Source organism: Parambassis ranga, chromosome 2, assembly GCF_900634625.1.
Source record: "Parambassis ranga chromosome 2, fParRan2.1, whole genome shotgun sequence".
Classification (NCBI taxonomy): Eukaryota; Metazoa; Chordata; class Actinopteri; family Ambassidae; genus Parambassis; species Parambassis ranga.
In genome coordinates this window covers 24258438-24283258 of record NC_041023.1, presented here as the reverse complement: position 1 = coordinate 24283258, position 24821 = coordinate 24258438, and the positions used below count along the sequence as shown (strand labels likewise).

The following is a 24821-nucleotide window of genomic DNA, read 5'->3' as shown; positions in this document are numbered from 1 at the left end:
TCACCATGCCTTTCTTTCATGACTTACAGTATGTAAATGGATTTAAATCTGGACTAAGTACACTGTTATAGCAGCCACTGCAACTCTATACTGGGCTCTCCAGACACACACACACGCTGCTACGCCAGCTGATGTATGTCGGAGGAGGAGGGATGTGTGTGCAGAGTGGGTTAGTGTGACTATTTTAAAGCCGTTGGGGGTTAATGGAAGGTTGACAGGTTTACTGATAGACTTTGTGACGCTGTCGTCTGGGAAGGCATGACATCAGTTTGCACATTTACACACACACGCACACACACAAATACATGGCAGAATGTGGAACAGAAGTATCTTATGTTACAAAGCAGAGGGTTTATGACCCAGTAATACATGTAGTGCTAATGAAGCTAAGGTCACACATGGGGTTACAGACAGCAGAGGGACTGCTAGCATCTGTTTCAAAAGCAGTTAAGCTGGACTCACAAGCACCAGAGAAACAGGGTGTACATTGTGTTGTCACCACTCCACTACATCATCCCTCTTTAAGTGATGACAGTCAAATGTGGCACCAAACACTGAGCAAGAAATAGAGAGTGAAACTGTATGTGCACTCCATTGCATGCTAACAAGAAAGGCGAAAATACTCGCTGTGTTTGCGATCATGAATGAGTTAGCTGCTAATGCTAGCGAGATCAAGGTAGTGCATTAAGCAAGAGAGAACAAGTTATTGTCTGCTAATGTGAACATGATCAAGGTGGTTACTGCATGCAAGATTGAGTAACTTACTGCATCAAGCTGGGGTGCTAGAGTGAGGTTTGAATCAGGATGCCTTAACTGATCAAGTGAACCATTAAAGCATAATGTTATTTCCTTATGCAATGCTTTAGTACAAAGCAGTCCTTCACATGAATATTCTTTATCTTACACACAAACTTAGACACACTCTCTCACACACCCAGAGAGAGCTTGCAAGCCTCCCTGGAGCTCTATGCAAACAGGCCTCATCAATCAGCCAAGTGTGTAAGAGACTGCAGGGACTGCAAGACCAAATGGACGCTTAACAGATCAAATATCCACCTACACCCCTGCCACTCTGTCTGCTGGGCCAAGACGCGTGCACACACACAAAAACCCAACGATTAAAATGGAAAGGGATGAATGACCAGGATGACTCAGAGCAGAGAGACAAAGTTAGATTGATTCCACTAATAATGGGAGTTAATAGGATGCTGGTTAGGGTTGATTAGAAGCAAATACAAATAAGCTAAAATAGAATAAACAATGCTATCAAAATTGAAAATCCACCCTGAAAGACAATACCAATATAGTGCTATTATGTGCAGTTTGCACCTATTGTGCAAAAGTTTTACTTTTTACACATCTAATGTAGAATTTTAGTTCAGGTTGGATTTTCACTTGAACAGCTGGGAGGCGGCGATGCTTACAGATTTGCGGATATTGACTCTGGGTTTAGGTACGGGTTTGCCGGGCTTGCTGTCGAAGCTCTCGGGAAGCGTTGACGATCCATGGCCGCTCTTCCTGGCCTGTAGGGCCAGCTGGTAGGCCACCTCGAAGGCCTGGCCGAGCGTCAGTATGATCTCATAGGCCAGGTTCTGCAAACACAAACTGCTATGAGGACACAAAAGGACATGTAGTGTACAATGTACTCATAGGCAAGCACTGACCACATCAAAAGCAGTGAAGACATGGCAGTAGTGGTGACTGGACTTGAGGTCTTTGGTGATGTAGGCAAATGTAGACAGATCCTCTGGATCCTGAGCTGCACACGAGATGTTACGAATCTCATGCTCTGCTATGATATTCTGCTTAGAGGAGAGAGAAATAACAAAAGACAGAAAGATCGCTGATTATCTCCATCAAGCATCTTATGGAAAAACAAACCTGATTTATTATTCATCCTAAAACCATAATCACTGCAGCACATTTGGCTTAGTTAGTTGTCTGGAGTCACTGAGCTGGAATGTGTCCTCTGGTTAATGTCACTGGAGAACACTCAGAGTTTGTGTCACATTAATTAAAGCACATCCCGCTTTAAAGTGAATTATAGAACAGATCAGGACTCAGAGAAAAAGCTAAGGAAACTTTGTGCTACATGTTTTAAATTTTCTTTAGTCAGGAATAACAAGATATTGCAGTAAAAATACAGTTTGGAGCAGATAATTTCACTACATAAGAAGTCTCATTATTTCATGCTGTGAACCTACAGTTTGAGACAGGCTGTAGACAGTGCTGCGATGCTGATCCAGACTTTGCACCTCTGAATGTCGCTCATGTTCAGATGCCTGACCTTTCATGTGTTATTTACAGTAGGCGTCACAGGAAGGGGGTGGGGAGGGGCTGGGTGTGTGTGTGTGTTTACCTTGTTTGTGGCGTCGATGAACTTCACTCCTTTGTAGGAGACGGACAGCACGATAGTCGGCACTTTCTTCATCTGTTCCGTCGACTTCTTGGAGCGCACAAAAAAAAAATAAAAGAAAAGACGGCAACAAAAAGAGGAGAGAGAGGCAGTAATGAGTGACAAAATGGAAATTTGTTTGCAGTTTTAACAGATGTAGAGATCTATTGTTGACTTCCTCCTTAATTATCACTATCAAACCCAGTCATCTCCATTGGTCAGGGGTTATTTAGTACCTCATAAAAAAAACAACTGAAATGAGATGTGGAGTCTATAGTTTAAACAAAACTGACTGCACTGATGCAAATTTAATATGTCTAAAAGCTCTGAAGTCATTCCTCTACAGTATCTTCCTTAATTTCCTACCTATAATCGCACTCATTATGCACTGAGGTGTGTAACGGCGATGTCAGCGTTCTCTCCCCGCGGTCATCCTACCTGCCAAAAGCTTTATTATACTTAAAGAAGACACAAGTCCCTATCCTGCCTCCTCTTTGCACCTTTCATCAGTCGTCATCTTCTCCTCATGGTATTCACATTTCTATCACCGTCTGTCCTTCCGTTGCCACTGCCACTGACTGCTATCTTTTTTCCGTATCAGTTTGTTTTCTTTGTTCTCTCCTCCCTGCTTGCAGTGTGATGCTGCTGCAGCTCGACCCTGTCAGGATCAGGCAGAGCTGAAAAGCTGACAAAGGCTGCTCTGCTCACTGGCAGATACACAGCCAGGCTGTGAAGCTGGAATTGAAACATCTACCTCCACTGTAGAGAGTGTGTGTGTGTGTGTGTGTGTTTTAACTCATTGCACCTAATTGTAACATTGGTGTGCAGCAAATCTGTGTAAAAACTGAGGAAGGTGACAGAAAAGGTTCCCCAACAAATATAGACACAGGAATAGGAGGAGGGCAGAGGAAGCTCATGAATATTACAATGTGTCTTCACACTACAGAGGCTCAGGATGAGAGTGAGAGCGATGAACCGAGGGCCAGAGGAGTCAGTGTTACAGTAAGAATAAGACAGCAGCAGCGAGAAACAAAAAAAACAGAGGAGAGGCAGAGGAATGGTGAGAGGAAGAGATAAAGTGTGGGGATTGCTGTGTATCAAGTTACCCAGGCAAAGATATTAAAAATAAATCCCTCAATATACATAATCCACCCTCATATTTCAACTTTAAGTTAGAGTGTGAGCACGCTGTCCTAGATTTAAAGGTCCAGTTTATTTTCAAGTAGGAAGTGTGCCTAACAAAAGAATGATTACACTGTGTTCCAACAGTCACAGAGAACCAGAGTTCTTCTAAATTTATTGTTTACACTCTTATTAGCTGAAGCAGAGGGGGGCTGTGTTAAGACTTTGCTTTACCCTCATCTTGGCGCAGGCATCTTGTGTGGACTCCGTCCCTCTCAGCTCCTTCACCAGCATGGAGCCCAGGTACTATTGAAAAGACACAAACAGATGCTGGGTAATGAGAGTGACTGTAGTGATGTGTGTGTGTGTGTGTGTGTGTGGTCTCAACGACATCCTGAAGTAATATTTACAGAAGCTGAAGGCATTTTTGTGCAATGAATCTGCTGTCATTTTTGTTTGTGGTATTTATGACTGAACTAGTCGGAGCCACCCGCTCTCAAATGAAGAACGGACCACGCTGCTGGCAGCAGCGATGCTCCGCAGGACCCTGCTGTTTCCACCAGTGCTGCGCCTGTCCAGGTCCTGACTGGTGGCAGCTGTTTTCCTGCCACAGATTCTAACAGCGATGACCCTGCTTTATGCCTTGATTATGATAAAATGGTCTGAGCCACTCTGCCAAATGATCAGCAGGCAGCGCTGCAGCCAAAAGCTAAACTAATTCCTGCGGGGGGAGGACAGCATGATCGCAGCTGGCACCACTGCTCTTTGGGTGGCACCTGGAACCCAATAAAAAACTTTCTTTTCCTGAAATAAGATTGTAGCTTGGCCTCAGCCTGGAGTAAAACAGCGTGAACATTGTAGTTTATACCAGTAAACACGGAGGACATAGACTGGAAGTCATGTGCTAACAGCTGTGATAACATGCGCCTTATTAAATGCACACAGACAGCTACCTTCACAGTCACCTGGAGGTGCATTATAACTGGCTGTCTGGCAGATCCTTCTGTCTGGATGTGACTTTGCGGTCAGTCATTCTGCACACGTACCATGTGATTGAATAAAGTAGCTACTAATGGCGGCGCTGCTTTACAGGGACAATGTTTATGTCGACATTAGAGCACTTAATGGGTGTGACATTCAGCACCTCGCCGTGTTTGTCTAGCTTAGGGAAGAGGGCTTATTCCCTAAAGTGGGGCCCTAACAAGGCTTTTAGTGAATTAGATGGGAAATATTTACAGCTTCTTTTATCTCATCTGTCTGAGTCCAAACTCAAGGACCACACCATCGACCTCATGTGATTTATCTTCCATTCGACATGACCTATCAAACATTCTGGGCGAATTGCGCAGCATGATGAGCTGCTTTTTATGTAGTACAGACTTAGTCTCAGCCATATTTTCAGCCTGGGAGTCTGGTCCTTGGCAGATCAGAGGGAGGTCGTCTGGTCATGTTAATACTTTGTCTTGACTAAAGCTAACAACGTTAAATTGCTGTTATGGCCTGGTTGCTGGCAGTTATCCTAGAAATTGCATTACAGTTGCACACAAGACCAGATGCAGTCTTGTATCCCAGTGATTGTCAGTGTGTACACAAACACAAGCCTTTTTATTAGTTTCAAATAAAATTCAAGGTAACATAAGACTCCACAATCATGCTAATGGATCCGTAAAGACCCTTTCAGACACAGGATATGTGACCTGATCTGGTAGACAGTGCAGACATTCACCGTGATGTTCTTTATAGTTCTACTTGGACGTCCCCCTGACAGTGAGGACACACTCGCCAGACATGCAGGATTATTTGAACTTATCCCTGCCTCTCTGTAGACCCTCTCCTTCATTACAGTCTCTGTCTGCTCCACAAGGAGGATCATCTGAGTTAAAGTCTGTGTGTTAGACCTCACAAATATTCTGTGTATGAGTGAGTTTTTACATTAATAACAGAGTCTGTGCAGAGATAACACGGGCTGTTAATGAGATATGGTGCAGTAATGATATCAGAATGTCTGCAGGCTTTAACGGGAAATGGATTTGTAATAACTTCAGATAATATTTTCGAGCTCTGCGTGTAAAGCTGGCATAATAAAGTTGAGATGTTATCTGAGAGGTGGTGCTGATGGAGCAGGGAGAAAAAGGGGGGAGGTTTTTGTTTATTTAGAGATGAAAATGGGAACAGTGCGGATGCATTCCCTCCTTCTCTATTAAAACCAACACCATACACTCCTCTCCTCCTGCTCACCACTGTCCTCCATCTCATTTATTCCTACTCAGCCTCCATCACCCTGCATTCAGCCCGCCGCTCTGTCCAGGCACCCGCTCATTTATCTCACTTTCTGAAGCCCGTTGTCCTGGGACGGCGAGCGTTCAAGATATTGTCATAAATGGCTCCACCGCCACATTTTTCCCAGGTGGCTCACACGCTCCTCCCAAACACTTTGCCTGTGTAGTTGTACAACTGTCAGATGCCTAATGGCCCACGCTGCTGCTATCAATCTTCTAAGGTGCGAAAAGGAAGGAGAGATTTTTAACCGAGGGAAGACAGACTCTAGCCTCTTTCTCATTTCTTCTTGCACTCATTCATATTTGATATCATCTATTTGTTCATACTCCCACAAATAAAAAATCTTGCTCATCTCTACTTTCTGTCTACAGCACAGTGACTCCGACACAACCAGGTTTTATTCTCTCTCCATGTTTCCGAGAGTCACCGGCATCTGAAATTGCTTTCTGCAGTGTTTTACCTGCTCCGAGTAATCATTTCAGCCTGGATGCTCAGTATGTAACCCATCAGAGGTGCAAGGCTGTATCCGTGGTAACATGGATATGTAACATCCTTTATGTAACTGGCAAAGGTCTAAATTTACCAAAGCACGGAGAGAGCAGTGTTAACTGAGAGGTGAAGCTCAGGGTCGTTGATCTTTTGTATTATTAAGATCAGTGTGTATTGATAACATTCCAGCGCAGCCTCATTAAACAGTCAGTCAGTTACGTGTGAACATCCTTTGCACATTCACACACTTAAAAGTGTATGAACTCACATAGGCTTCGTAGTCGCAGGACTGAAAGATGAGCTTCTCTGGGTGATGCTGCCAGTACTGCACCGGAGTGGACGAGGTGGCCTCGTTGGGCGGACGCAACGTGATCGGCTCACACCACTCGCCAGCCTGAAACAACAAGAGACAGCATGTCAGGATCGCACAACACTACAGGATGGGGCAGGGCATTAGGACTTGTGCTGCATGTTGACCTGATAAGTGTGTGTTAGTTTATAATATAGCAGTTTTGCTTACAGAGCCCAAACATGTCCTGAAAAAGAACACATTTCTGAGAACATCCAAGAGGAAATTAAACTCGGATGAATTATGTTTGGCTTCTGCTGCGGTCTCATGCTTAAGCTCAGCTTAAGATCCTTTGCTGCTTCTCACCACTTTTTCTCCCAGAGAGCTTTCACCTTTTTAAACAAAAGGAAATACCTAAATCCTATCTGCATACTTCTGAAATGTTTGTGGATAACGAGCATGTTTTTTTCTGTCTTCATTCTTTTGTAAATGAAACCAGATGATTCCAGCCTGAGGAGGTTTTCACACATCCTGTGCTGCATTTTTACGTGACTCTCAGGAAGTTGAAGAACTGTGGAGGTGAGCAGCTCAGGGATAAGACTGTAGAAATCCTGATCCCCTCAGACAGTTTAGTCATCAGCGTACGTTTTGTGTGCTGCTCTTAATGTTCTGTATGTAAGACTCTGAAGAAGTGGAGCGGTATTAATTGATGTTTGGTTGCGGTTGTGTAAACAGACCTTCTCTGAGTCGCCTGTCTGGAGTCTAAAAGGTTTTGTGTAAATAACCATAAGAGGTGATGTTTAAACTCACACTGTGCAACATTAGCTGACATTAGCTTTCCTGCTAATGGATTGTTTGCTAGCCTCTTAATGTCTTTTCATAAAATAACAGACCTTTCTATTCTTGTACTGCTGACTCACAGTGTAGTTTCTGGAGGAAGGGGAGATACACTGTGACACACACACACACTTTAGAGATTCAGCAGGGTTACCAATAAGTGCGTGTTGGCCTGCACTGATAAGCTCTGTGATTCACACTGAGACACAAAAAGACCCTAATCATACTGAATCAAAACACAGCTGCTGCCTCAGATGTGTGTGAGTGCGTGTCTGAATCATTGTGCCACTGTTGATTGAAAGTCATAAAGTTCTAATTTAGAACTTTAGAAATCTAATTTGAATTAGATTAAAAGTGGCTGGAAAGTAAGTCTTGTTTATCCAGAACTATAAAGTATTACATTATTACATGGAAATATGATGACAGGAGCTCTGTGTGTCTTGCAGACAAACTACCGGAGATAAACATTTATTTTCTAAAGCAACACATTTTGACTGATTGCCTTTGAAAATGTGCCAGAACAACAGTTGCACTTCACCCACTGATTAATCGTCTGCATAGCATCAAGTCTCAGGCGTTCATTTTGTATGTTTTGCCTAAAGAAGAATAATCCTTATCAAACATGAAAATGACATTTAGACCATTCATAAGTCCGTCCCCGTCTCCTGCCTGTCTCCATTCATCCCTCCATCCCCTCCTCCTGCCCTCACCATGCTGACTTGAGCCATCTGTCGCTCCAGCTTGGATCGCGGCACGTCATCAAAGTAGTTGTCATTGCTGCGCTGCCTGCGCCGGGCGTCCGCCTGCATGATGAGGTGCTGCACGTCCAGAGATCCACCCGGGACCCCCGCTGTGTACGCTGCCTGGCCTACGGAAGGGCTGAGCTGGGGAGGTGTGTGGTTCCCCCCGGGCTCCTGGTACACAAACAGGTGGAAAGATTTACATTTCACAATGTGCAAAGTCACTGCTGCGAGCACAATGTCATGTTTTGTTTTTTGGCTGCAGTGTTCCCTCACTGCTGAACACCTTTCTAAATGGAGGACGATAGTCCCCTGTCGTTACCAGGAGGTCTCTGCAGACCCATCAGTGTCCTTAATCTTTACAGCATTTTAACTGGATAGATCCTTAAAGTGCAGAACAATGTTCATTTCAGAGCTTTCCAAACTGAGTAGAGGCTACAATTCCCAGAAGACTTCAGACTTTAAGGTTTTAATGGTCTTACACACTGGAAGGTCACTTTGAGATGAGAAGACGTTTTTTTCCTGTTTTTCTGAGCCATGCAAGAAACGCTGCCTCAGTTCTGTCTGAGCTATGAACTGTTGCTTTAAACATTTGTTTACATAAAAACTGCTTTGATGGCTGAAGAGACTGACTGCATCACAGCGGCAGGACAAAGGCTGTCCCACGTCCCTCATTCCAACTGCTGTAGCCATGGTTACTAGGCGACCGGAGCAAAGCTTCATGACAGTTGTGTAGAAAATAAGAAATCCTCCACAGACCCACAGTTTGACCTTCGCAGTCCACAAAGGCCAGAGGTTCTAAGACTCTGTCCTACCAAAGATGCATCCCAATTGAGACGGATAAAGCTGTCTGCCCCTCTTTGTGCTGTTATGACTGAGGAACTGTGCTTATTGTAGCTTCTTTAAATGTGAAGATTAGCAGATTTATATCTTCTATAAACATTCAAACAAACACCCTTGTGTGGTTGCAAGGAGCACTGTGGTAATATTTTCAGTGTGCACTTCTCTGAAGGACACTTTAAAGCACAGTGGACCCCTCTGCTTGTTTGGACCTCCAGAAAGCAGCCGAACCATCCAGGTGGCCTCATTCAGAACTGCCTTTGGAAGCACAGGGCCTCCCTTTGCTCCACACCACAAAGACATTAGAGCATCACCGTGATAAGAGAGGGAAAGCCGGTTCCTTGTGATTAGCATCCAGGCCAAGCCCGGGGGGGACAAAACGGCCATTTTGTGCCTGCTTGAGCGAGATTTGGGTAATCAGCTGGGTGGTACAGCAGCGGTGGTGGGGAGGCCGGGGGGCGATTCTGTGTTGGTTTATGTGCTGTTCCATACTGTCTGCTCACAGACTCTGACTCACCCTTAGAGAGATGGCCCGTGGAGGTTTCTGTGGGGTGTCTTCGTGTAGCCGGTCCCCCAATGAGGCCAGAATCCGTTTTCTGTGTCCAATAAGACTGATCTTCAAAACCTGAAAACACACAGAGGTTGTATTTTTATTTTGTATGTTATGGTGCACAGAAATCACTCAGAAATGTCAATCTGCTTGTCCAGCTCTTAAAAATTGGTTTTGGACAGATGCGCCGGCGACTCAGAGATTTCACTTACTCTGCAGCATAAAGGTGGTTTATTCTCTCCAAATACACAAAACTGCTGCCTCAAAAACTACTCCACTACACCAGCAAATAATGATGACTCACACTGTCATTTGCATAATTTAGAACAGCTTTTACAGAGAGTTCAAAGGCTTTCAGATGGGATAATAACAATATAATATCTGGAAAAAAACAGCATAAAGGTAACATATTATTATCACCATCATCATGGGCTTTAAAGGAGAATAACACTGCTTCTAGTTTCACTGCTGAGTGCCGAGAGATGCACTAATGACTGCATAATGATATAAAATGCCCCTGAGTACATGCATGTCATTATTGTTATTACATAACAAACATGAGTTGGACGGCTGCTCTCTAAGATGTCAGGCTGTAACCATGACTTTACACATATCCACAACACGCATGAAAAGTGATTACATGAATAATAAAATAAAGTAAGACTCCCTGAGGCAGCAGATTTAGGATTTGTAGGAGTTGAACTCAACTATATGATGTAAAGCTGACATGATGGATGTTAGAGAACAAAAAGAAATCTATAAAATGTGGACGTGGAAGTGTCCTTTAGGAAGAAGGAGCACTGCTGTGTGTAGCTTCAAGAATTGTGGCTTCATCAATTACATTTTGTGTGTGTGTGTGTGTTGTTGATAACAAAAGTGTTAACATAGTGCACATAGAAAAAGCCACATTATGCTAAGCTAACCGCCTCCTGATAGCAGAGTATTTCACATTAGAGTGGTATCGATCGTCTCAACTAACACTTATCAAGACAGGAAATGTCTGCTTGTCCAAAAATGCAGATTTCCAACTAAAACAGCCGTTCCTTTAATGTTCAGGTTCTTTAATAAAACACCGCTCCTGAGAGCTTTCTGAGAGTTTTTGCCATAAAATGCAAATTCGACAATATGCGATTGTGGCAAGTTTGTAATTGTCAAGGCAGGGACAAAACACACACACTTGGACTCCACTGAAAGCGTCCACTGCCTGTGCCAGTTACTGGCTTTTCTAAAGGAACAGGCTGAAACACGGCAGCTTTCTGCAGGGAGATGTTTGCACTGTTCACCCCTTTTGGCACCGCTATACAACAAACTTCTGCTGCTTATACAGAGCTGCACCTGGAGGTCCTCCAGTAAAGGTATGTGAGAGTGTGAGAGAATGTGTGTGTGTGTGTGAGGGGCAAAGAGGGGTAATTAGCCTCAAACTGAGGTCTTGCCGTCAGTCTAATGATTCTCCCATCAGCCTCACTTTGACTCAGTGCAACATAAAATCTCTCACAGCAATTTCTGCCCCACATCTGCTAAGTAAAGCACTGGAACAGTGTGCACGAACCTAAGTAATCAAGAATGACATAAATAAATCATGCCCACTGCATGCTGAATGGAGTGTATATATGCAAACCACAACTCATACATAATCGACCAAGTAAATGCAGAGCTATTTCACACTTATCATGGCCAACAGTGGGTTAATCTAGATGCTGCTCTGTTCTCCACTGTATTTTAATTGTTAAAATTAGACAGATCAAAGGGAAATACAGAGCAGAGCTGGGACTAGCGGGTAGTGGAACTAATTGGCACATTATGGCCTCCACCATTTTTACCCTCTCATCTTTCCCCTCCCGTTGTCCTTCTCTGTCTCTCTTTCACACCGGCCTTCATGAACACAGAGTGTCAGTGATACAGCAGCCAGGCTGTCTTTGTACTAAATACTGACATTAGCTCTATGAATCTGGTGCAGTAAGATCATGTGATCATGACATTTATTTCAAGAGCTTTTAAGACCAAAGTGTCAGATTATATGAGAACAGGGTGCACCGTTCAGCTGATGAAAAGCAGAACATTTTGGTTTCTTTTACATTTTTATTCTTCTTCTCCTATATCCACAGCTACCCTGCTTTCCTTCTCATGTGCTTTTCTTTGACTTATGTGATAGTAAACAGGTGACACCACTGTTTACTGACTTCAGATAATGAGTTATTTAATGATTAAAGGATGTACAACAATATTTAGGACAACATTTGTACCGATAACTATCACGTCGCTAGCAGGGTGTAGGGTGTACCAGCAAAAAGAGGGAAGTACCACTAAGACCATTTATCCTGATTTTGGACTGCATGTTGTGTGTCCTGCTTTTTGGTAGAGAGAGAACCAAAGATTCAGGTCAGCGAACACTGTTCGACTCAAACTATGCAACGATTGTAAAGGCTATAAAATATTCAGTCTCCTGCTCGCCTCTTGAGGAGCAGTAGCGTGACACCAATCCTCACATCGCTGTTTCATCACATGTAAAACACACACACACACACACACTCCAGAAAGACCACACTAATTGCCTTGCATGGTGGGATTTTGTGTGTGTATATGGGTGTTACACTTTGCCTTATGCAACAGCATCTACTTCAAATACAGTAGAAGCTTCAACCTCAGCCTCAAGTTCAACTGTCACCATAGCAACACTGAGCAGCAGCAGCAGCAGTCACCCACATACGCGCACACACACACACACACACACATCTAAAAAAAAAAAAAAAAAACAAAAAAAAACCCACATGCACGTGGATGAGTACTCACACACAAGAGCTCAAACAGCTGTTTCAGAGCCTGGGGAAGAAGATTATATTGTTATCCCTGAATCTGAATGGATGAGAATTTGAATGCAACCCAGCCATTATTGTGAAAACACACTCCAACTCTCTCTGTGATGCCTGACTGCAACATCACCCATTTGCATTTAAATGATATTTGTCTCCACCTATTGCTATCACTCTCATTACACATTCATTTAAGCTCAACTCTACTCAAATCAACTCTTGAGAGCTCAGCGGATATAACCTTGATAAGGCAACGCTGGTACGTTCTGTTCTGACAGCATGCTAAAACATCCACGACTGGGAGGAGAAAAAAAAAGATGGATTTCTGTGGCTGAGCAGATGTAGCAAACATATGACTGCTGCTGACGGCAGAACGAAATCTAAATGTTGATGAGAAGAAACACGCTGAACAGCTTCTTCTTCTGATGGGTCAGACTGTCCATGTCTCTGCCTGCAGCTAAAAAGCTAAGCTAACCTAGCTTGGACAAAATACAGACATAATGTTTACTGCTACCTAATGACAAACTGCCAGCACGCTCACTTACAGATTATAATTTGAAGTGATATTGATGTGATATTTGGAGCAGGTTCTCGTCAATTTACTCGACTGAAATGATGGATTATTGTAGACTTCTTGCTACATGTGTCCACCAGAGGCTCCACCGTCCTCCTCTTCACTGCAGCCTGCTCTGCTATGCCAAACGCACCTGTGCATTAATTCACCTCAATCCAAGTTTATTATATAGCATCACTTACAATTGAAATTGTCTCTAGGTGCTTTACACAAACCCAGATCCTGACCCCTGAGCTTCACCTGGTGCTGATTGGCTTAATCTGTGTTGTATTAGCTGGTTTAGCTGGATTAACATATTATATTTATAGTCTTACATCTCTCCTTTTGCAGATTTTCCTTCCTCCTGCAGCTTAAAAATATTAATATAAATTATTAATAGCTTCAGATATGTGACATGATTTCATTATTGCCTCTCTGAATTTTCCTGCTCTACAGCAGTGCTGCCACTGAGCAGCTGAAACTCAGTGAGGGTTACTAACCCTCTGTTCCTTATTTTATTACTGTAGAATGAAGTGATTTGAGGCGCTGTTAGCATCCAGTAGCTGGCTGGAGCGTAATGTTTGTGTCCTCTGTGTGTGTGTGTGTCAATCAATGCACTAATCCTGTTAGCAGTCCTGTTAGCCCAGATTGAATGGGCTTGATTAACGGATTAGCCACCACACATACAGAGCTGAGCCTGCTCACAGCCATCTTCACTCTGTGGCTTTACTACAACAAATACATGAAAAAAGACAACGCAAATAATGTAATGTTTGTGTGTTTATGCGACATATTCCACCCAGAGTTATTTAATATAATCATACAAATTATCCCCAGTAGAATTAAGATGTTTAAGCTCATTGCTTTAAATCAAATCACATATGTCATTGAATCACGTTGTAAACTTCAGGGCGACTCATAAGAACACACTGACCTCTTTAAAATCACAGAATAATGACAACATGGCATATTAGAAAGAAAAAGCAGCGTGACAGCAGGCAGAAAGTGATGTGGGGACATTCACAACGACCTCTCTGATTCAGGACACCGGAGACAAAAAACCTTTTCTGTGTCTCATACTGGAGGGGAGGTTGGAAGCTGGTCGGCTCACTGGAGCATGAAACCCGGCGAGGGAGCCAACAGTCCAGTCACTGTCTGTGCTCAAGCTAGCACGTCGTTTTAATGATGGAGAAGGAGGAGAGTAAAAATTCTTTCATTAGTCTCTTTGCTCCTGTTTAATCTACATCGACTGGTCTAACTATCCCTTTCATCTCCCTCATATCCTCCTTCCTCACATTCTGTCCATACTCCCCTCACCTCAGATCGCCTCTCATCATCTGCTCTCGTCTTTCGTTTCACACACTTTGTCCTCATTTTAACTCCACCAGTAGAAGATGGAGGCACTCACAGAGAATATATAGTGTCTCAGTTCAGCCCGATAAAAGATGAGACTGCAGCTAAATGAGTGTGTGATGTCAATATGACCAATCACCTCTCCCCCTGCAGACTATGAGGTTGTGACCTCTGTGATATCAGCAGGCCCCTCCAGCTTCAGCTCCTAATGGCAGCAGCTTCAACCCATTGAAGGATTCTGCATCGATTTTTACCGTTCAAAGAATCACTGGCCTAAGCTTACTTAAATTGCCTGGGTCAGAATACATTACAGGCCAACAGAGTGCTGCTATTGATCAGTAAATAGCTCAGGTCTGTCTGAAAACCATCTTTGTGGATGAACACAGAGCTGCTGCTGAAGACAATAACACAACAGGGACATTTATGAGGGACACTTGTGGTGTACAATAAGACACATTCTATGACAGGCTGAGCGACAACTAAACCACTGTGTCAACACACACAATTCACTGTTCAATTATGAATTTGAGTCAGAACATAGCACCGTTACAGATAACTTAACTTAGCATAAGCATTCGCTTATATCCGCCATTTTGAAGTGAAATTGTACACAGTTTGGTTGGTAGGGTGGTCAGGAGTTTATATGGAGACTGAGATGGTGAATTTGGACCCATCAGTTCTGCTGATGCCCAGCATGGGGTGATAAATCTTGCTTTTGTGTAAAGACAGAGACATTTAAAGAACAATCCTCGTCTCATTTTTCACCCTGATCATTGACGTTTTTCTAACCCTGAACACTTTATCACAGCTAGCCACCTCCCTCTCCCTCATTCTCTCACCGCTCCACCCCTTATCTAATGCGTGTGTGTTATTTGGTAGGTGGAGCTTTTCAGGTGGAAGGATTACTATTGATTTAACTGAAATCACACACACACGCTCACAAACACACACTTATAACCCCCAGAAAGCAACCAACCACTAGCTCTGATGAGTTCCTATATGAATACTGTGTGTGTTTAAATATATATAAAGTGATTTTCTTTCTTCTTATTGTGTGGGGGGTGTCGGGAAAAGCAGAAATCACAGGTTGCCTGGCAACCCTGTGAGCGGAGGGGAGTTGCGAGTGATGCGTTAGAAATAATGTCCGGCAGGGACCAATAGGATTAGTCGTTTCTTTGCTGAGAGAGCAGGCAGCCAATCAGAGCGGGTTGTTAATAAGCCTGCCTACGAGGAGACAGACATATCTCCATTAATAGCAGGAGAACTGTAACTATGACTGGAAGCACAGACTGTGTGTGTGTGTGTGTGTGTGCAAACACAACCAAATGCTGCAGGATCAAGACTGAAACAAGATCTTTCAAATCTCATGTTCTGCACACACACTCACACAATGCTCACCACACACAGATGAGCTCATGAATTGAACTCCTAATAACACGAGTGTGTGTGTGGCATTTTTCTGGGTTAATAAATACTTCAAAGCTCCATGATGGAACCAGTTTTCACACTGCAGAGGAGCCTGAGCTCTCCTCAGGCACCAAGCTGTGCACATGTTTGTGTGTGTTTATGAGTGCACAATACTACTGTGAAGTGGATGCTTCAAGGCCTTCATCCACCTCTGAACTGCTCACACAGGACCATGTGACACTCACCATGCTGAACATGCATCACACAGAAACAAACACTCTTTTAGGGTCTTTTTTGGTATCATGGAGAGAAATCAAATTACACAGCTCACTTAGTGTTTTAGCACACAATCACATGACATAACACAGTTAAGACTGAAATAGCAGCGCAGCCTCTCAGCTGAGTGATGCTTACGTTGTTGTTGTTTTGTACCTTGTGGATGTAGACCTGCAAACAACAGCTGCTGCTACTCAGAGTCAGTGAAGCGTGGAACATACAGTACATGCACTATGTGCAGAAACAAGGTTACAGATACAAGAGCAGGTTAATGGGATGCTTGTAGCAGCCATACGTGCGTCTGTGGACTCAGTGCTGAGGGACAGCTTTGGATGGGACCCTGCTGTGTACTCATGACTGTGAGTGGAGGGGGAACAGCTGGAAATGTGCGCTGGGTCCTCACACTGGCCAGAATGTGTGGATTTGGATCAGGTTGCTTTTGTTGTGTGTTGATGTTTCAAACTTTTCACTGCGGTAGCCAAACATCTCTGTGCGGCTAAAGTTAGACCAAGATGCCTGTCCACTTTAAGGTGTCACAGATGCAGCGCCCAAAGCCGATGCAGAAAAACATTCCCAGTGTTCAGTTGTAGTTGCCTGTGTCTGCACTGGGACAGTGTTTCTATGTTAACACAAATCTTGATGATATGTCTGATAAATCTGCTGGGCTCTAATGGAAAGAGCCACTTTGCAGTCAGTTCGTCCCTAAATAAGTGTCAACACATTGAAAATAAACTGATAGAAGAAGCGTTGATGCTCTGAATCATTCTGTCAGTGCAGACACACAAACCGAGCTGATGTTTAGAATGATAAAACCCACTGAGTGAGCAGCTGTAAAGCACATTTAAAGACTTTGTCCGTGAAGTGTCTCTCACAGCCTCATACATCACGCTGCGGTTTCTATACGCTGCCTACTGACTAATGCTGGTCACTGACGGAGGAAATCTATTGCAATGAGTCGCCGTGGTGATGATTCGACGAACAGGAGGCGAGGCGGGATTATGATTGATCGGCTGGCGTCTGAGGTAAACAGCAATTGGCAGAATTTCCAACTCAACTCTGTCTGTCTGTCTGGTCTGTTCTTCAACAGCTGGGCCAAGAAAAATACTTCTGTGTCTCTGTCCTCCTGCTGGGACCTGCCTCATTCTTCCCTCTGTTTACCTCCCACATGGTCTTCATTTACCTTCCTTTAACAGTCTCATACTTTCAGTGTCAACCTAAAAAAACACGTTCACACAGGCTGGAAGATTTCACATAGGCTGCTTAGTATTAGTGGATTTAAAGATGTAGAAATGTAAGATTGCTTCACGCTATCTTGAGTCTTGACATGTAACAGCCCGGGTGTGAAAGCTTTGATTAAAGATTTGAAAACAGTCATCACTTGACAGCAAGCGTAGCCCCCTGTTGCTAATAGATGTTTACAGTTTCTCTCATGCATAGTGATTATCAGTTAAATATGGATCGCTATGTTGAGCCCTGCAGGCAAACCTGAAGCCTCACAACATCCCTGCTTCCAGCTACTACATTCTTTCTCAGTCTTGTCCCAGATTCTCTCACCAATTTGTAGGAGTATGTTAGTAAATGCAAATAAGGAAAGGACATAAATTAGAGCAGCAGTTGGCTTTAAGATTGGATTTGATTGTGGTAGTTGTAACTCCAGCTAGAGACAAGTTAGTGGCAGGTTTCTGGAACTGAAAACTCACTTAAGATTTTAGAAAGTGACAAGTACAGACGTGACAACGTGGTCAGAGCTAAGTGTGTTACGCAACTGAGAAGGTCATTTACAAAAATGTGAAAGCCGAAGACAAAAAGAAGAGCCGTGACTCGAGTCCTTATGACTGTTTCATCAGTGCAGAGTCTGTTTGTGGTACTTCAGCATGCAGCTCACTCTTTCAGGTGGATCGAGAACCGACTCCCACACACAAAAACACCTGCACGCACGCACACACACACACACACACACACACACTTACACAGCCAGAAAATGAGCTCAGTCAGCAGTGTTGATTGAGCATCACGGACCCACTTCATGTGTTGTAATCACCTCAGCCTCACTGAACGTATAAAGATGAAATGATGCACAAAACAACAGCAAGCACAGGAACAAAAGGATCAGAGCTCATCTCACAAACCAGTTCACCCACCTCTTCCCAAGACCGGACTTATTCCAAATGACTTCAGGCTGTTCTCCTCAGCTTCCTCCTGAGCTCGTCTTCCTTCTGCCTGCCTGTTCTTGTTATCCACACCGTCCTAGCTTCACTCCTCGCCTCCTCACCACCAGCTTTTGTCTCCCTCTTTCTCTCACCCTGACTTTCTCTGCAGATTTCCAGCGCTCAACAACTCCTCCTCTTTCTTCAGCTTGCGGCAGCCAGACTACATCTCCTACATGTCTCTGCCTGAGCTCTCTCTCTTTACACACACACACACACTCGCTGCTCTCTCTCTCTCTCTCCCTACCCAGTTTACATTCATCCTCCTCCCCCTCCTCTCTCTCTCATCACTATGGAGACACTGAGCCTGTAGTGAGACAAGCTTGTGCTCGCAAGGAGTGTAAGTTTGCATGTTTGAGAGTAGTATCATCACTATTATATGAACATTTTTACAATAAAATAGGAGCTGCAGCTTTGAGTTCTTTTACCTACTTTTTGCGCAGAAATCGTTGGATATTTTGGGACGTACACTCTAACATCAGCACGGTAAATAGGTGATAAATATAAAGATCCAGCCAGCCTGCGAATAAAGGCAATAACATTGTGCTTTTGATGCAATTTGGTACAAAATATCACACCCGAAATTCCTGAAATTACCAAAAAACAGACTCTGCACTGATGAAACCGTCATAAGGACTCAACTCAATTAAAATCTGCTGAAATGAGCCTCTGTTGTCCTTTGAATGGGCTTTCAAGAAATACTTGGCAGGTGAGGAGCTTGGTAAATCACTTCAAACAATCAGTTCATAACTGCAGGTGGTTCCCTGCGGTGAGCCGACTGATTTGAACCTCTACTTTTTGGACACAAACACTTGATCCCATGAATCTTTTTTTTTTATTCCCTCCCATTTTTTTATGAGTGTTGGAGAATGTTTCAGGAAATAGTCAGCACCTTTCAGAGCACCATGACCCCCACCCACCAACCAGGAGACATGTGAGCCAATCAAATGTTTGTCTATGTAGAACATGAAGGGGACTAAAGAACACCTTCCACTCGGAGCTTTTAATCTTCAGGGTGTCACATTTTTCTTGGACATGTTTAGACATTTGACAGGAAGTGTCTCAGAGCAGAGAACATTCCCATTTACCTGATCATTATTTCCCTCTTCCTTAAGGCCTCAGGGATTTCTATCCTGCTCACTGAGCAGGATTTTATAGTATGTATATCTTATAATGCTACAAACCGAGTGAAGGACACAGTCCATGTGTGTCGCTTTATATTTATGTGTTTATGTACGTGTGTGTGTATATGTATATATTTGTAACAGCAAGTCTCACATAAATGAAATCCAACCTAAGAAGCTTGACGTCATTCTGGCTATTCCTGTCTTCACGAGGGTCTACTTGAGTGGTCCGGTGGGGTAAACTAAAGATAGAGCGTGACCCCTTCTTATTGTCTCCACTGTGAAAAGTGTTCAGTAACACTTGAATCCTGCATCAATACCTTCTCTATTCCATGTTTGTGTTATAGGAACCCTTTGGTCTCTGTACTGTGTAACATTCATTTGTCTGTTTTCTTGGTGTAAATGGGGTTTAAAACTGATTTTATACAATGTGATTTTTGCAGTCTTTGCAGGACATAAAGAATGAAATAAAGATGATTGTGACTCATTGATAAGTGTTGTCAATGCTCTGTTTGTCCAGCAGCATGCGTTCCTCTTTTTACAGCACTGCCAGCAGTGTCTGCAGCACATGTCAGCGACAGCATCTAATAACCCCGTCAACAACTGACTTATGCTCTCTACTGTGTTAGTTAAGTTAATGCTCAGCATTGAAGTTTATGTATAAGTTTTGGTTTAAATTTTTGGTCAATGTATGCGTTTTGCTCTCTAATTATCTGTGCTGGTATTTGCCCCGAAAAGTAATAATAAACATGGTTTGTCTCAATATTATACACTAAATAATCAATTGAAAGGAAGCCCTAAAGCTTCTGTGTTTGAAATCATCACTGACCAACCTGTTGGCCTTACTAAACATACCGCTCCAAGTAATCAATCTATAGTCAGTGATTGATCCACTCCTGTTAATGCCCACAGATTTATCAAGAAGCAGAGGCAGCTCTTCAGCAGAAAGGAGCAGGGTACACTGAGGGGTCACACACATTCTCTCCTGATGCCTCCCACACTATCTGCAGCCCGGTGAGTGATACAACAGGAAGTGCAAACCTCCAAATAAGGCTGCAGGAGAGCGATATCAGCAGGCTGGGACGCTGAAGTACACTGCAGTCCTGAGGCAAATCTGCCCACACACACACACACATTAACACCAGCTACTACACTACCTTTTCACACATACAACACAGTCTCCTCACACATCTGAACACGTCAGGGAGGAAGACACACACTGAAAAAAAACATGTTGTATCACACATGTACATGTTGTCTGGTGTGAAAACTCATGGATAGGTAAACTAATTAACACAAGTGTGGATGCATACATAACTCTCTTCATGCATGTGTGTGTGTGTGTGTAGGTTCTATTGTATGAGGTATACAATCCTGCAGTGTCTAACGAATGCAGGAACCATCTGGTGTTGGGATGTGAGACAATCTGTCCATTTGGAGAGGTGACAAAGGAGGTGATAAGCACAGAAATATGACACACACACAGTATTTGGATTTGTCTCAAGAAAAAGGCAATTCAGTACACACACTCACACACATTTTAGTTCATTTTATACTAAGTGCACAGTCGCTATGGTAACGAGTAGCTGTCATGGTAACCAAGTACAATTGGTACAAGAAGAAAAGCTGAACTCTCATGTCTGTTCTAAATTTATTTTGGACCCTCCTCACAAAGACACACACACACACACAGAGTAAATCTGAGGTTTTCACAACACATTCCTAGTTGTGTGTGTTTGTGTGCTTCCTGAAACTGCATGTTGTAATAATACAGGGGAATGCACAGACAAGTCAAGCCCTGCACTGTATGTGAATCACACACACGTATACACCCAGCCACCCACACACAAACATACACCTACACAGTGTGAACACACACCAGCAGGCCTTCACACGCATGAGGAAGCTTTTCCTGCATTCTGTACACTGTACAACCAGAGGCGGGCCACGATGACGAACCAGAGATTCATCATCCAGACAGACTCTGTGTGACCAGCTGAGCACCCCTGTGATATGGAAGGTGGTTGGTGGTAGCCGACCTGAGGGTCAGGAGCCATCAGAAGGGTAATTTATGGAGTGCGGTAAACACAACCGGAGCTACTAAAGCACAATATTTGGGGTATTTTGTAAATAAAAGCAGAATGGGAGGACGAGCCTTTAGCTATCAGGCACCTCTACTAAAGAACCAGCTTCCAACTTGGGTGCAGGAGGCAGACACCACCTCCACCTTTAAGACCAGGCTTAAAACCTTTCTGTTTAGTAAGGTTTATAACTAGTTAGGTATAGCTACAGTCAGTTGTTGATATGGCTTCAGCCACAGGTAGCACAGGGCCGATAAACTCTTAACTTTTAGCATAGCTATGCTGCTATAGGCCTACACTGTCGGGGGACAAACATGATCCACTGAGCAGTTCCCAATCTGTCCTGTCTACCTTTTCTTCTCCTCCTCTACCCAACCGACTGCGCTGTAAAAAGCGCTGTACAGATAAAATTGACTTGAATTGAATTGTACTTTTTACTGGACCACACTGATCCCACAGCTACTGTTAGAAATTACTTTAACAAGAGGGATAGATAAGTCTGATCCTTCACTGAGCTCCACCTTCATCTTGAGGAAAACGTCGTAGTCTGAGGGTGTCAGATGAGTTCAAATCCACATTTCTGGACAGCAGCCATCTTCCCTGTGGATTCTCAGACATTGCTGAATTGCCATTTCCCCAAAATGACCCGAAACATAAACACCACAAAAGTTAGAATACTCAGAGAGTGGAACTTTATCTGCATGTAATGAGAGGCCATGGATGTATCAATCACCCCTCTGTATAATCAATCATACACGGTGTCAGATAGAAGTCTGACAAACAAAGTTCATACAACTTTCTATTATCTCTGACCTTCGAACACTTTCTAATTTCAGAACAATACACAGGTAACAAAGGACAACACACACACAGAGGCTCCCTCCTCTGATATCGGGGTCCACTCATCTAGAAAACATTAACAGAATTGTCCTTTAAGGAGCAGAAAGAGTCTGCAGTGAGCCACCGTGAACACGGTGTTCCAAAAGTAAATCTATTTCGAACTGCTTCAGCCGGAGGTCTCTGAGGACTTGAGAGCAATTTGGTGGTTTTTGATGCAGTCGTTGTTTCTCAACTGAACCGAGAGGCGGCAGCGCCACCGTGTGGATGTTTACAAGACATGCCTGTGTCTCTGACTGCACTGCAGGGACATGAATATGGATGTCACAGTGTCCGTTTATTTAACAAGATAACCAGATAACTCACATCTAACTGGAAAAATACTCTTTGTGAGTGTGTTTTAATGTGTTCCAGTCGTTCTGGATTCACTTCAGATTGTCCTGAAAAAGCCCTGAAGCTTTGAAGAGCAAAGATCATCAATGATTCTTGAGATAGATAAAATTTTACCAGGAGAATTGTGATATTAAAAGCTGGCTTATGGAGTCATTAAGTCTTTCCAGTATTAACATTTTCAAGCACCCGACATAACTCTCTAAATGCGTGAGGAAATAACAGCTCCCAAAAGACATTCAAATAGGGCCGGCAGACCGCTAACAAACCAGGTCGGACAGGGAGGAAGGGAGCAAAGAAGCTGTAACCTCCTCACGTTTCATATTTCCACTCAATTTACTTAAAAAAACTCTGCTCAATTAAGACATTCATGAGTCACTTTGGTGGTACAGGTGAAAGCAAATGATCTAAGCACGTAGAGAGGACAGTGATTTGTTAAACCTGAACACAAAAAAGTCCAATTATGAGCAGAGTGTGCACACTAAGTCCACCAATTTTAATAATGAATACTTATAAATGATTAATATCAATTTAATAATTTAAAGTCTGATTTAATCAGTGTTCATTACAGGTCCTAAGGCTTTTGACTTCCTTCTCACTGTACTAACTAACTGTCACAGCCGGCCACCAATAATAGCACTGTATGAACTGTATATGCATTTTTGGAGGGGGCAGATTATTCATAAAAGAGTGTAAAATACATGCTGGGTGGGGGCTTACATGTTGTGGGATATATGATATGTTAAGACATAAACCATGATCTCTTACACAATGATAACACAACACAAAAACAACTTCATATTCAGTAAACTGGGATTATCTGTCAGGTGTGGCTCAGATGAGTCAGTCTACACCTTGATGCCACAGCTTTACACACACACACACACACACACTGCAGAGTGAGAGATGCATCTGCTCGCTCTGCAGTATCTTCTGTGTCAGTGTGTGTGTGTGTGCAGACAGGCAGGATTAAAAGGTGTTTTGAGATGCTCCTCTAATCCCACAACAGCAGGACTGCACATATGTGTCCAATCAAAAGGACACACACACTTGTAACCTTCTATTTTCTAATGCTCCAACAATGCTCTGTCTCCGTGGACACCACAGCATCTGTTGCCGATAGCGATTACCTGCCGATTACATCAAAGCGTCTCTCTCCTCCTCCTCCTCCTCTACCTCATGTATCTTATATCCATGTGTCCTTCAATCTGTTTAAATCTCACACCACAATCTCTCTGCACCACCTCCTGACAATCACATCCCACTCAGGTGGAGGAGTGACCTCTTCATCACCCCAGAGACTGCTTCAGTTGCCACTGCAGTGCTGCACAGCTATTAGAGTACAATCTGCACACACACACACAGTCGCATAAGATCAATAAGAAACATTACATCCACGTGATGAGTCACAGATCGGCTGTACAGGTCATGCGATGTTCCTGGATGACGTGCTGTAAGTGTCTAACTGTGCAGTGTCGTATTTCTTTATCAGAGCCTGAGCTGCTATTAAACGAGCCTTTTAGCTGAATCTTAATTTACTCTGTGTTAATCCTCCTGACACGAGCATCTGAACATCGGAACTGCAGTCCTCCTCATGCAGCTGTGCAGTGCATGCGTACTGGGACCGATTTAAATCTACATTTTCTGAAGGCTACAGTTTGGGTTTAAAAAACATAGACTTTTCCACTTAGTACATGCTGTGAACTGAACATTACTGACACTTTGGAGCATCAAATTTGTACACTGTTGACAAAACAGTTCTTGCAACAGTTCTTGTGTTTAAAGTGCCTTATCTGTACTCTCATAATAACTATGCGACATCAGATGATGGTAAAGTCTGCTGGTTTGCCTGGCGCACTGATATTTTTCCTTGAATCTGAATGAGCCTTGTGTTGGTGCAGACTGCAGGATGGTTTGCAAGATGTGTCTATTCTGACAGAACATCTGCTACAATTTTAGACCATTCACAATAACAAAATTTCAGACCAATATATCTATTTTCTATTTGTTCTCATCACTCTGGTACCTGGTTCGCATTAAAACCTCCTTCAACAGCACCAACACCCTGTAGTCTATCTCTATTTTCTCTATTTGTGTCACTGTTACCACAAAGCTGAGTTTACTATAGTTTATAACATACCTGTATGCTGTATGTGAACCCATTCCAGAGCTCAGACTGTGCATGCGTGCTTGTGCAGCCTCTAGTGGCTTCACTCAGGAACAGGCAGCTGCACAATGTTT

The 24821-nt window shown here is 43.3% G+C and overlaps 1 protein-coding gene across 6 annotated transcripts in view; it reads right to left on the bottom strand.

Moving 5' to 3' along the window:
* Window positions 1-24821, bottom strand: part of anks1b (ankyrin repeat and sterile alpha motif domain containing 1B) — a 169154-nt gene that overhangs the window by 5775 nt on the left and 138558 nt on the right. For 5 of the 6 annotated variants that reach the window (XM_028422409.1, XM_028422373.1, XM_028422391.1 and 2 more), the window contains 7 exons: window positions 9510-9617; window positions 8123-8326; window positions 6555-6680; window positions 3752-3823; window positions 2360-2446; window positions 1665-1802; window positions 1425-1592 (listed from right to left, as the gene is read on the bottom strand). In XM_028422409.1, coding sequence (XP_028278210.1) covers window positions 1425-1592; window positions 1665-1802; window positions 2360-2446; window positions 3752-3823; window positions 6555-6680; window positions 8123-8326; window positions 9510-9617 — 903 coding nt within the window. The remainder of the gene's footprint in view (window positions 1-1424; window positions 1593-1664; window positions 1803-2359; window positions 2447-3751; window positions 3824-6554; window positions 6681-8122; window positions 8327-9509; window positions 9618-24821) is intronic. The other variant, XM_028422381.1, reaches the window with a different exon arrangement.